The sequence below is a fragment of the Vulpes lagopus genome, chromosome 6 (assembly GCF_018345385.1).
Source record: "Vulpes lagopus strain Blue_001 chromosome 6, ASM1834538v1, whole genome shotgun sequence".
In the NCBI taxonomy this organism is placed as follows: Eukaryota; Metazoa; Chordata; class Mammalia; order Carnivora; family Canidae; genus Vulpes; species Vulpes lagopus.
In genome coordinates, this window is record NC_054829.1 from 25,268,502 (window position 1) to 25,281,986 (window position 13,485).

General features: G+C 38.2%; 1 protein-coding gene across 6 annotated transcripts in view; it reads left to right on the forward strand.

Moving 5' to 3' along the window:
* The first annotated feature begins 260 nt into the window (after positions 1-260).
* MLH3 (mutL homolog 3) overlaps positions 261-13,485 on the forward strand; it is a 31,651-nt gene continuing 18,426 nt past the window's right edge. Inside the window, exons 1-7 of one of the 6 annotated variants that reach the window (XM_041758411.1) lie at positions 261-338; positions 1,643-1,910; positions 4,782-4,995; positions 7,776-7,871; positions 8,570-8,655; positions 9,401-9,505; positions 10,609-10,681. In XM_041758411.1, coding sequence (XP_041614345.1) covers positions 277-338; positions 1,643-1,910; positions 4,782-4,995; positions 7,776-7,871; positions 8,570-8,655; positions 9,401-9,505; positions 10,609-10,681 — 904 coding nt within the window. In that variant the 5' untranslated portion in view covers positions 261-276. Of the gene's footprint in view, positions 646-762; positions 909-1,642; positions 4,996-7,775; positions 7,872-8,569; positions 8,656-9,400; positions 9,506-10,608; positions 10,682-13,485 lie in introns of all 6 variants that reach the window. The other 5 variants (XM_041758408.1, XM_041758409.1, XM_041758406.1 and 2 more) reach the window with 5 other exon arrangements.

Sequence of the window (13,485 nt, forward strand, 5' to 3'; positions counted from 1 at the left end):
ACCTACAAAACGCAAATTGAATTAAATGGTAGGCAGTAGGCGCGAAGGAAGAAAGAGGAAAGGAAAACGAGAAAAGCAAAAGTGAAAACTGCCGGGAACAGCTTTTCACATCATGCTAACGAGGTGGAAGGACGGAGAGTTCGGGGTACCAGCGGTTGGAGACCCCCACCTAGCCTCCCAATCAGAGAACAGCCGGTGCGCATGCGCATTTGCGTGTCGCCGACGAACGCTCGTTCCTAGCGAGTCGCCTCCGCTGCGCAGGCTCGTGGCGCGTGCATGAGCCTCGCGAGCCGACGTGCGCGCGCCCGGCGTCCGAGGCGGTTGGTGGCCTGGAGTTGGTGAGGCGCTCTTCAGGGGGACTCGGGGGAAGGCACGCGTCCAGAGGACGGTCCCGGGAGCCTTGTCACGGCGGAGAGGCCGTGACGACCTCCGCGGGCGTGCTTGGGACCCCGCTGCGCAGGAGGCGGCCGGAGGCCTCGTGCGGCGGGGCGGCCGGGCTCGGCCCGCGAGTTGGGGGAGGGGACGGGGTGGAGCCGGAGCCTGGGGGCCTGCAGCGGCGGGCCTGCGCCCGGGAGTCCCCGCCCCTGGGGACCTGCACCAGACCGTGGCCCACGGAAGACTGCGATGTCCTCAAGAAATCGTTAGGTTGGTTGGGTAACAGCATACCCATTAGACGTTCCCCGGGTCATTTGCTGCGGGCTGCAAAGTTACTTATCTTAAAAAACAAAACAAACAGGAAAAAACATCAAATCTGCGTTTTAGCTCTGGTGTTCCTGGCTTTGGAGAACTCCTCCTCCCCCCTGCGAGAGGTCCAGTCACGCTGCCCTCTCACCTGTGAAGAAGGAGGGAGACCTTGAATGGCACTCTAACCTTAATTTATGCGGCAGGAGAACATCACTCTTGTTAAGGTAGTGTGTAGCCACCTGTCAGATACCAAAATGCTGTCAGCTTCCGAAAACTGTTTCTCAAAGTGTGAACAAGATTCAAAAATCAAATGCTACAGAAAGGTTGATCGTGAAAAGGAAGTTCCTGCCCTACCCATTCCCATTCCCAGTCTCTTTCCTCTGAGGCAACATTTAACCAATTAGTGATGAATAATAATAACCTCTTAATGCCCATCTCTTCTTGAGACAATTTGAGTTTTTAAGTTTCCTCCGTCTTTTAACACTTCATTATGAGTTTTTACTAAAAGTCATGGTTATTGTGTAATGTATAAATATTATGAAACTAGCTTGGGTTTTGTGTGTGTGTGTGTGTGTGTGTGAATTTCTAGCTGAATTTAATTTGAACATCTGTTTTTGGTGAAGTGATTAGAATTTTGAACACTGTCTTACGGGTCAGCTTCAAGTGTGATTATGATTTCACTTTAGGGCATGTGGGATTTAGAAAGAAGCAGTGAGAATTACGAAATTGTGAATGCCGATTTGGATATTAAATCCATCGCACCAAACATGAGCTGTGTGATCTGCCTAGAGATCAAAGCAGTAATTTGTGTTGTTTTATTTTTTTACAATGTGGTTTAATAAGAGATTTAATTTACCTCAAATGGTATTTCTCTGTAATGCTTGAGAGAGATGGATAATGCTGTGTGACTCTGAGGCTTTGATTGTGTGTGTGTGTTTTGTTTTGTTTTCTCCCATAGGCAATTATTTCCAGTGAAAGAAGGAAACCAGTGCCTGGCGTTCTTACCAGCTTTCTACCTTGCCATGATCAAGTGCTTGTCAGTTGAAGTACAGGCCAGATTGCGCTCCGGTTTGGCAATATGCTCCTTAGGCCAGTGTGTTGAGGAGCTTGTCCTCAACAGTATTGATGCTGAAGCAAAATGTGTGGCCGTCAGGGTGAACATGGAAACCTTCCAAGTTCAAGTGATAGACAATGGATTCGGGATGGGGAGTGATGATATAGACAAGGTGGGAAATCGTTATTTCACTAGTAAATGCAACTCTATACAGGACTTGGAGAATCCCAGGTTTTATGGTTTCCGAGGGGAGGCCTTGGCAAGTATAGCTGACATGGCCAGCGCTGTGGAAATTTCATCCAAGAAAAACAGGACAATGAAAACTTTTGTGAAACTGTTTCAGAATGGAAAAGCCCTGAAAGCTTGTGAAGCTGACTTGACTAGACCAAGTGCTGGGACAACAGTAACAGTATATAACCTATTTTATCAGTTACCTGTAAGAAGGAAATGCATGGACCCTAGACTGGAGTTTGAGAAGGTTAGGCAGAGGATAGAAGCTCTCTCACTCATGCACCCTTCCATTTCTTTCTCTTTGAGAAATGATGTTTCTGGTTCCATGGTTCTTCAGGTCCCTAAAACCAAAGATGTATGTTCCCGATTTTGTCAAATTTATGGACTGGGTAAATCCCAAAAATTAAGAGAAATAAAATTTAAATATAAGGAATTTGAGCTTAGTGGCTATATCAGCTCTGAGGCACATTACAACAAGAACATGCAGTTTTTGTTTGTGAACAAAAGACTAGTTTTAAGGACAAAGCTGCATAAATTCATTGATTTTTTATTGAGGAGAGAAAGTATTATATGCAAACCAAAGAATGGCTCATCCAGTAGACAAGTGAATTCAAGTCCTCGGCATCGGGCTAATCCAGAACTCCATGGGATATATGTAATCAATATGCAGTGCCAATTCTGTGAATATGATGTGTGCATGGAGCCAGCAAAAACGCTGATTGAATTTCAAGACTGGGATACTGTTTTGGTTTGCATTCAGGAAGCAGTGAAAATGTTTTTAAAGAAAGAAAAATTATTTATGGAATTATCAGGTGAGGACATTAAAGAATTTAGTGAAGATAATGATTTTAGTTTATTTAGTGCTACTCTTCAGAAGCATGTGCCCTCTGATGAGAAAGGTGACCAGGTCAATTTCCAAGAAGCATGTAATAGTATTTCGGATTCCTATGAAATGTTTAATATTCAATCAAAAGCTGTGAAAAGAAAAGCTACTATAGAAAACAGAATAAACACTGAGAATTCTAGAGATTTGGAAGGTATCAGAAGAAAGACAAATGATTCATTTTTGTATAATTATGAATCAGTTGACCCAAGCCATAGTAAAGTGATGGAGTCATCTTTACAAACCAAAGATAGCTCTTGCTCAGAATCAGGGATCTTGGAACAACAGACAGCTGAAGTATCAGAATCAGGAGAAAATGAAAAACATAAAAAACTTTGCTTAGAACTTAACTCTTCAGAAAATCTCAGTAGAATCCATTCAGAAATGTTTGCAAGCCCTTTTCAGACATCATACTGCTTTGAGAAGAGTGGAGATGATCTAGAAATACAAAATACAAATACTATTGTTAATGGCATGGCTGCCAGTATCCTGAAAAATAATGGAATTCGGAATCAACTAGAGAGATTTAAAGATGCTACCGAAATGGGATGCCAATCTCTGCCTTTTGCAACAACACTATTGAGACTACATGGTGCTCAGAGAGAGGAGGAGAAAAAAAAACAGCCTAGTAATTGTGGAAGAACAAACGTTTTTAGTTATGGACAAGTTAAATTATGTTCCACTGGCTTTATAACTCATGTGGTACAAAATGAGCAAACTAAGTCAACTGAAAGAGAACATTTACTTAAAAATTGTATTCAGCCTGGCCCCATGAGTGCCAGAGAAACGTTTCTAAATAGAGTGTGCCATTCACTTCAGACTCCAGAAATCAAAGATAGAACCAGCACTTTAAATAAGAAATTTGCTCAACTGTCTAACAAAAAATTATGCAGAACAAATATAAGGTATGGGGTAGAGAACAAACCTATAGCAACTTATAAAAATGTTTCTGTTTCTCAGGAAAGTAGTAAAAACTCACAAATAGATTGCTTATTACCTGACACATCCTCTTCCCCTTGGTGTACACATATTTCAAATGGTAGTAAGAAAATAAATAAATTGATTTGTTCCTCTAAACCCATAACCCATAAAAAGCTAAGCTTAGGTTTACAACTAGGATCTTTAGAGAAGTTTAAGAGGCAATATGGGAAGGTTAAAAATCCTCTGAATATAGAAGTGGTAGAAAATAATAATTTTGAAATCTCTACCAGTCTCAGTCCTCAAGTTGAACCTGGCATTCCATGGAAAGACCAGAATCACTTAGACAACTCAGACATTTATAAAGTAGCTACAATGAAACATGACTCAAATAATAGTTGTCAACCAGTAAGTCACATGCTTTACCCAAAGAAGTTTCCGTTCTCCAATGAAGAAGATTGTTTGGAACAACAGATGCCTTGCTTAAGAGAAAGTCCTATAACTCTAGAGGAATTATCTCATTTTAGCAGAAAACCTTTGGATGTCAAGCAGTCTCCTAAATCTTTAGCCTCTAAATTATCCAGAATGAAAGGTTCCGAAGGAGAGACTCAAGCAGTGGAAATGATGAGTCATTTTGATGAACTTCCACAATCAGATTCCAGTAGGAAAGACCATGACTTGTGCAGTGGGTTAACCCTAGATTCTTGTGAGTTAACTAAAAACAAGTATGAAAAAACAGAGAGTGACATCATTCCAGTGTTGGACTCTGTCACACAGGATAATTCCTTCAATAAAGATAGTGAAACATCCTCTAACAAGAGTATAACAGAGAATTCTGTGATACCAGAAACTCCTTTGGTGTTACCCTGTGATCGTTCTAAAGATGTCAGTAAAGATTCAGATGTTCTTATAGCTTCAGAACCACAGATAGGAAGTCCTGATTCTCCCAATAGAATGTCAGTGAGTCATGTAGAAGTTTCCACTCCTGACCAGAATGGAACTTGTTTTCAGAGTGAAGAATCTATAGCAAGAACTTGTTCTGTAGATGAAGAGTCAAGCACATGTTCTTTGGATTGGCAGCAGCATTTTGATGTAGCCCTAGGGAGAATGGTTTACATCAACAAAATAACTGGACTTAGCACATTCACTGCTCCTACTGAGGATGTTCGGGCTACTTGTACTAAAGACCTGACAACTATAGCTGTGGATGTCCTACATGAGAATGGTAAGTATGTAGTATTCACTAGCATGAAATGCTTTTTTATTTTTATTTTTTATTTTATTTTATTTTTTTTTTTGCTTTTTTATTTTATTTTATTTATTTATTCATGAGAGACACAGAAAGAGAGACAGAGCCATAAGCAGAGGGAGGAGCAGGGTCCCTGCGGGGAACCTGATGGGGGACTCGATCCCAGGACCCCGGGATCACAACCTGAGCCAAAGGCAGATGCTCAACCACTGAGCCAACCAGGTGCCCCATGAAATGCTTTTAAAGGTGGAAATAATGGCCAAAACATGAGGTAATCCTTGCCCAAAGAGATTATCTCAGCTGATGGAACATTTTGAAGTTTAATTATAAACTTTATGATATATGAAGATTCTCTAGGTTCGATACAATTTATATCTAGAAATACAATGAAAGACAGAATAGAATGGAATTGTATGTGTATATATCTGTGGGTGTGCGGTTGGGATAGTAGAGTGAGGCCATTGTAATGAAAATGATACTATTAATAGTTGAGAAATCCACTGTGCTTCCTTACCCTACTTTTCTTCTCTCTCCCAAACATACAACTCCTAGAAATTTGTCAGTAAGGATACCTGCAAAGCCAGTGTGATATTTTTCTGGAAGTTGCTCTCTGCAGCTCCCAAGTAAAGGGCCAGAATGATTCTGTAATCATCCTAGGTTTCCCAGATAATCTATGGTACAGTGCTATATATGTATGAACTTTTTTAATGTTTTTAGAAAAAAGGATCTTAAAGTTTTTGGAACGTAGGTAAAGTATACTTTTCAAATGGAGTTTGTTATAATACATATGCTAATCCATTTGCTCTGTTTATGCTATAAGTAGCTGTTATTCAGGAAGATAGTGTGGCTTTTAAATCATACCACAAGGCTAGATCAGAGCCTACATTGGAACTGTTGAGTTTGAAGGTCCAGTCAACATTAAAAGTGACATTGTTTTGGCAGTGTGTTGACAGCCAGGTGTTGGGAGATGGTAAAGCTGATTTCCATCTGGCTATAATCTTGGTTTTGCATCAGGAGGATAAACATTAAATGTACATCCATATTAAAAATCTTGAATGTTGCAAAAGAATGTAAATTGTATGAATGTAATTGCAAATTAACTCATAATCCTCCTTAGAATGAATATCTCTAGCAGGAGCCTCAGACTTATCTAAGGTTAAATAAAACTTTTATTTTTCAATGGCTTCCAGTGTTTTCCTTGTGAAAAAATAATTACTGTAGTAACATAAAAAGTATTAAATAGGAGAAAACTCTGGTCTTTCAATATTGCTCCTGAGACTCTCAGGTTGCTCTTAAAGACGTGTTTTTCAATCTATGTAACTTAATGCCCTGATTTATACTGAGTGCTTATCAGAGGTAAGCCTAAGGCACTGGCACCTCATCTTTCTGAAATTCAACTGCTTCTAAAATGGTGACAGAAAAGAACTTGATGACATTAAACTGAGGTGTTTGTTGCTAAAACAAAGGGGGAATCTCAGCTGCCACACTCAACATAAACATCTGCTCCTATTAAATCAATCTAGATGTTTAAAACACTTCGATCTACTTAACTTTCAGGATTAGCAAGTTTTGTAGTGAACTTTGAAGGGTCAGGTTAACTCAGTTTCATAAGGAAAAATAAAGTATGTTGGATATAGAAACAAGGTCCATGGAAAGATGGCTCCTAAGCACCCTCCATTCACATGGAATGTTACCTGTCTGCAAAGGACTGATGTATGTAAGACATTGGGACACCACTGTTGAACCATACATAAAACGTTACCTAAGGTGAATTGTTAAAAGGTAAATTGTAGACAAGAGAAGATCTGTAAAGGTAATTTTAAGGAGTAGTGTCAAATCTCCAAGTTCTGGCAGTTTTTTTTCTTTAAAATGCCTTTTACTCTGTTGTTTCTATTATGGTAACCCTACCTTATTTCACCTTACCCTTTAATTTTATCATTCTGAATGAATCTCTCCCAATTCTTGCCCAACAGATTTATCTTTTTCAAATAATAGTTTCATGTTTTGCTGGTATTCAAAAACTGTCAAATTCAGGCATAATTTCTAAAAAATCAGACCATCATTCAGAGAGGAGGGCAGTTTTTGGACCAGATCTTACTGGACTTTGGAGTTTAAATTGAGGACTTTTCATTCATTTATTCATGTATTCATTCATTTATTGATTGTTCATACCGTGCTAGGTTGCAGATTCACTGACTTGGCTTTCAGGAGTTTACAATCTATTGGCAAAGACAGCTATCTAAATATAATATGGTGAGATAAATGTTGTAATGGAAACATATTTTGGGATGCCTGTGTGACTCAGTGGTTGAGTGTCTGCCTTTGGCTCAGGGCGTGATTCTGGAGTCCCGGGATCGAGTCCCACTTCAGGCTCCCTTCAGGGAGCCTGCTTCTCCCTCTGCCTGTGTCTCTGCCTCTCTCTCTCTGTGTCTCTCATGAATAAATAAATAACATCTTAAAAAAAAAAGAAACATATTTTGGGTATAAGAGACCTATAAGTTGTGACCATTGAGAATCAGTGATCTATTTTTGGTGCTCATTCTGTATGGTATAGATGGATAATGGCACTAAGCATTAATGTAGTAGGTTCCTAAGTTAGTATAACTTCATTAAAGAACTCTGACTCTCAATCTAGTGTTTAGTAGTCTGCCTTATTTTTTTATTTGGTTTATGCAGAAATATTTTATGTAACTTGATTTTTAAAATAAGTTATATTTTGAGTTCAAATGTGTAGGTTTTTCTTTTTTTACATTTAGGAACTCAGTATAGGTGTCATCCTTTTAGAAGCGACCTCATTCTTCCTTTCCTTCCAAGAGCTCGGGAAGAGAGGACTATGATGAGACAGAACAGAGGTAGGGGCAAATAACAGAGATTGCTGAGACACCTAGTATGTACTGTATCACCTAACTAAAAAAAAATTTTTTTTTTTAAAGTAGGGTTGTATTATTAAGCTTGAGCAGTGCCAGCTGTGCCTTACTGGAACCAGGAATTCCCCCACGGTCCTATTTAACAACAGAACTAAGTAATTCAGTGCATGCATTTAGATCAGAAATTACTTTTCCAGACTTGAAGTCAATACTGGGTGATTATGCACAGTCTGTGGTGTCTTGTGATTGAAGAAATATCTCTTAAACATTGGCATTGCACTACAATTGTAGTAGTTTTATGTAAGCAAAATTCTTATTTTCAAAAAAAGCTACAGACATAGTGTTTGTTCTTTGTTTCTAAAAATAGGTAAGGTACATTTTAATCTAAAGGAAGTGAGACTACTAATTTGAAGCAGTTTCTTCTCGACTTGTATTCTGAAATATCTTTTGAAAATAGTTTGGAGAAAAAGCTATAATGCCAGAAGATACAGTCATCAACTCTAGTTTAAAAAGTAACAGATCAAAACAATTTAGAGATCCAGCAAACACTGAACATTTGTAGAATATTGGAACAATATGTCTGATCTTTGGTCTTGAGGCTGCACCACACCAAATACAAGATGCCATTCATCTTTTTTTCTGATGCTCTTGATACCAACTTTACCTGTCTCCTTTTGCCTTAGATACTGTGGATGACACTGTTGGTAAAGAATCACTTCAGTCTTTGTTCTCAGAATGGGAAAATCCAGTATTTGCCCGTTATCCAGAGGTGGGTCTGTAGCAATTTTTCTTTGCTTGTTATTTTAAAATTTGTATTTCATTTAAGTTAGGTATGGGCATGAATGACTATACTAATTTTTAATTACAAATGGAAAGTGGGCATGTTTCCAAATAGTTTATTTGGAAATACTGTTTAATATAGAGAGGAGGAATCAGAATCCATAGCATTTTGGGAACTCCCACATTTTGTATTAAACATGTGTGATCAGTGTGTGAATAGTGAATGTGTTTACCACTCTTAAAAACCCTGACTTACAGCCTTGGCAAAGTATTTATGGGGAGATGATAATTAAAAAAAAAAAACATGTTAAATCATTATATAAAGTAGAGTTTTCTACTGGAGGGACAGTCCATCCTTGGACATGAGTGTACATTCTCTCCTCAATGGGTTATCACAGAATGTACTTTGTGTGTTGTAATGAAGGTGTAGAATAAATGAACATTTGATTACAGATTTTTCAGTTAAGATGTGTTTAAGGAGTTGATCATAGGGCATAAACAAATTGTTAATCTGAAACAATATTGGTTTTGTTAGTAATTCTGTTTGTAACCAAAAATTATTAAGACTAGTAATTCACACAGTTTTTTGAATTTCTGTAAGTTTCTTGAATTCAACACACCTCTAATAGGTTCTATGAAAATGAATGTTTTAAAGCACTTTGAGACCTTTGGCAAACAGTTCTGCAGATATAAAGAATTAAAATTTAAATGATGCTTATGCTGGATCTTTCTAGGTTGCTGTTGATGTAAGCAGTGGCCAGTCCAAAAGTCTAGTGGTTAAAATTCACAATGTCTTGTATCCTTATCGTTTCACCAAAGAAATGATTCATTCGATGCAGGTAAAAAATTGACTTTGAAATCTTGTAAAAATATAGATAAGATCTAAACTGGGCTAAATCTTGTGAAATTGTATTTATTTAATGATCTAGACCACCGTGGTCAAGGCACATGTGCTTTTTTAAATCTTACTGGAACTTTTATTATCTGGAGAAAAAGCAAAGGACTAATTTTAATTACAAAGAAAAAATGTCTTTAGTAATGTGAGCAGGTTTGGAGAGATGAATTATGGCTTGAGGCTCACAGTTTCAGAGATTATATATTGACTTTATATTTTGCCAATAATTAATTAATCAACAAAATACTGTGGAGACCTTGTCCTTAAATGAGCAACAGTGCCCCGCAGTGCCCCGTTGTAAATGACCGCCTATTGTGTGAGGCTACAAATGACATGGCTTAGGAGACTCCAGATTGAGGAGCTCTATTAACAAAAGGGACCCCTTGTCTCCTCTGCTTTGCTAGTTTTGCCTTCTCCCTATACCACTCAGGCCATCTTCATCTCCTTATTTTTAGTATGGAAACAAATTAGGAGGTTAGACAGATACAGGTAAACTCCTCACCTGGCCTTGATGTGGTGCTAGAGCAAAGCAAGCTCAGATATAGGGGAGTGGGGTAGGAAAGTATGAGGAGAACCTTTCTGTACCCGGACAGAGAAGAGCCACCGAGGTTAAAGCCCCTGGTGACTTTTAACTTACAGCTCTAAGGGACTGCCTCTTCTGAAATTATTTTCCTTGCTTTTGCATAAATTTTCAAACTTTATTTCATCCCCATTTGGTAGCAGTCTCTGTTCATATTACATACTCAATAAGAGTCATTCTGTTGGGAACATTTCAAGTCTACTCTAAAGTCTTAGAATTCTTAGCATGTCCCTTTTAGAATCCTTAGCTTGTAATCTCCTTTCTTTTTGTGTTCTGATCATTCTACTTGCCCATTTTTCAATCCTTCCTAATGACTCCCTCAGGTTCATCAGCACCTTACCATAGTCTTAGATATGAATGTTATAATGCAATGACTCTTAACTAAGTATAGTTTTATCTCTTAATATGCAGATAAGGCTTTGCTAATTTTTATTTAGTGTTGTACCACTTATTTGAATGTATGACAGGTTCTCCAGCAAGTGGATAACAAGTTTATTGCCTGTTTAATGAGCACCAAAACTGAAGAGAATGGTGAAGCAGGTAAGATTGGAGTTTAGCCTTTATTAATATGGAGCTGGTCTTCTGATAGCCTCTTTTCAAGGTATTTTTTACATACAATACAGTTGCAGTGATTTGGACAGGTTAAAACCCAATTGGGAAAACCAATCTAAATTAATATTATGAAAGAACAGGTTTTTTTAAAAAATATATTTTATTTATTTATTTGAGAGAGAAAGTGAGCAAGTGCTCTCATTAGAGAGAGGACGAGTGGGGTGGAGAGGGAGAGGGAGAAAGAAGCAGATTCTGCACTGAGTAGGAAGCCCGACATGGGGCTCGATCCCAGGACCCCGGGATTATAAACTGAGCCGAAGGCAGACGCTTAACTAACTAAGCCACTCAGGCACACTTGAAATAACAGTTTTAATGTACAGTAGTTTTATATTACATATACAGAGACATACATATGTAAGATACATGTTAAATTATTAATACTAGTTACCTTGGGAGTGACAATAAAGGGGAAATTTCATCTTTTACTCTTTAAAATATTTTATATTGTTTGACTTTTTGATAATGTGTTCATGTATTCCCTTTATAATAATAGAAAGTCTATATAATAAACTCCTCTTAAAAAAAAAAAAAAACTCCTCTAGGTTTATCAAGAGTTACATACAGTATCTTGGTGACTTGCTTTAATAAAACAATAATAGTTTGTAAACAATAATATTAACTCATTCAACAAATATTGATTGTTGCATGCCAGGAACTGTACTAGGCCCTAGAGCTACAATGGTGGGAAAAAAATACACATCTAAGAGAAACAAATAAGTATATAAACATTAACATTTTAATTCTAGCTAGTGTTATGGAAGAGAGAAACAGTATGCTGTAAGAAAATATACTGAGAGATTTGATTTAGACAGGGGGGCCTGGGAAGGTTTTCTTGATAAAGTGAGATCTGAAGTATGCATGTGAGCTAACTAGGTAAAGAAGGGAGGGAATAATATTGTGGGCTGAGGGAATGACAATATTCAATTCGTGATTTCCTCTCCTCTAGTGAGACGAAGCAGGACAAATGCAGCTGGAGTGAAAGCATAGAGATGAGGCCAGAGAAGTAGCTTCCCACCAGTTGGAAGTGCCAGTTTAGAAGCTTTGTATTTGTCCCAACACCAGTTGGAAACAATGGAAAGCTTTTTATTTTCTTTTTCAGTGTGTGTTTTTGTAGTGGCACATGTCATATCACATTTGTACTTGAAAATATTGCTTGGGTTGCAGTGGAGAATGGAGTGAGGGTGGGGTGGAATCCCAGTAACTGCAGAGAGACTGGTAGGAGGATTTTGCAATATCTAAAAACTATTGTTGGCTAAGACCAGAGTGGACTAGAGAGAACTGAGTGCATTGGAAAGATATATAGGAGATAAAGTCAGCAGGGTTCGGTGATGCATTGGATAGATGAAAGGAAATCAAAGATGACTCCTAGTTTTCTGACCTCCATAACTGAGTGGCTGATGTTGCAGGACCAGGTGACAGAGATCCTAAGGAGAGACTCAGATATCTGTGACATGGTAGAGAGGGACTGAAGGAGGGTGATGGGGAAAGACAGTTTGTTTATTGGGTTGGGCTTTTTTTTTTTTTTTAAACTGGAAGACACTTGAGCACATTTATGAGGAATGCTTGATAGTGTACATGGCTGAGAGCCCTGAGCACCAGTGAAGGACTTGGGTCCAGACAGGTAGACCCACAGGCGAGTGCTTCTGAAGTTTGAAAGCAGTTCATTCTCTTTGTATTTCAAAGTATTCCCTTTTACCTTGCTTACATGGTAGATTTACTTAGTAAATGTCGTAAGAGATCAAAGACAGATTAAAAGATCCGTCAGAATTGTCATAAATATGGAATCGGTGAAAGTCAAATTCTGATAGTTTTACTGATCTGGGAAAATTAATAGATTTCTCCGAAGGTTTTGATTACCTGGGATTCTTTGTTGTTTAAAGATCTTATTTATTTTAGAGAGAGAAAGAGAGCGACTGTGAATGGGGGAGGAGAGAGGGCATCCCAAGCAGAATCTCAAGCAGACGCCACATGCACCGAGTTCAGAGCCCGATGCAGGGCTCAATCACAAGACTCTGAGATCATGACCTGAGCTGAAATCCTGAGTCGGATGCTTAATTGACTGAGTCACCCAGGCACCCCTCTTTGTTGTTGAATACCAAAATCTTTATTAATGGCACCTGAGATGGGTATAGCCACAAAATCTGAGATAGAGAAGCAGAAGGGACCTATTTAAATTCTCTTGAGATTCTGTATGGTCATTGGATTATAGTTGACCCTTGAACAATGCAGAGATTACCCCAAACCCCCACATAGTCAAAATCCATTTACAACTTCTGTCTCCCCCAAAACTTAACTCCTACTATAATAGCCTTGACCATTGGTCAAGGTTTGTTGACCAAAACCTTACCAGTGACATAAACACATATTTTGTATGTTCTATATATTACATGTTGTGTTCTTGTAATAAAGTAAGCTATAGAAAATGTTACTAACAAAATCATATAGAGAAAATACATTTACAGTACTGTATTTATTGAAAAAAATCTGCACATAGGTGGACCTGTGCAGTTCAAATCCATGTTGTTCAATGGTCTACTTTAGTTAGTTACCACCAAAGAGTACTCTTAGATAAATACATTTTTAAAATCAAAGCGTATTTTTACTGTCACTCGTGAATACTAAAAGCAACATATTCCAGTAATTGACTTACTTTAATATTTGCACATATTTTTGTAACCGACAAATATAGTATTACTTTAAAATTTTAGTGAAATGGGATGCCTGGGTGGCTC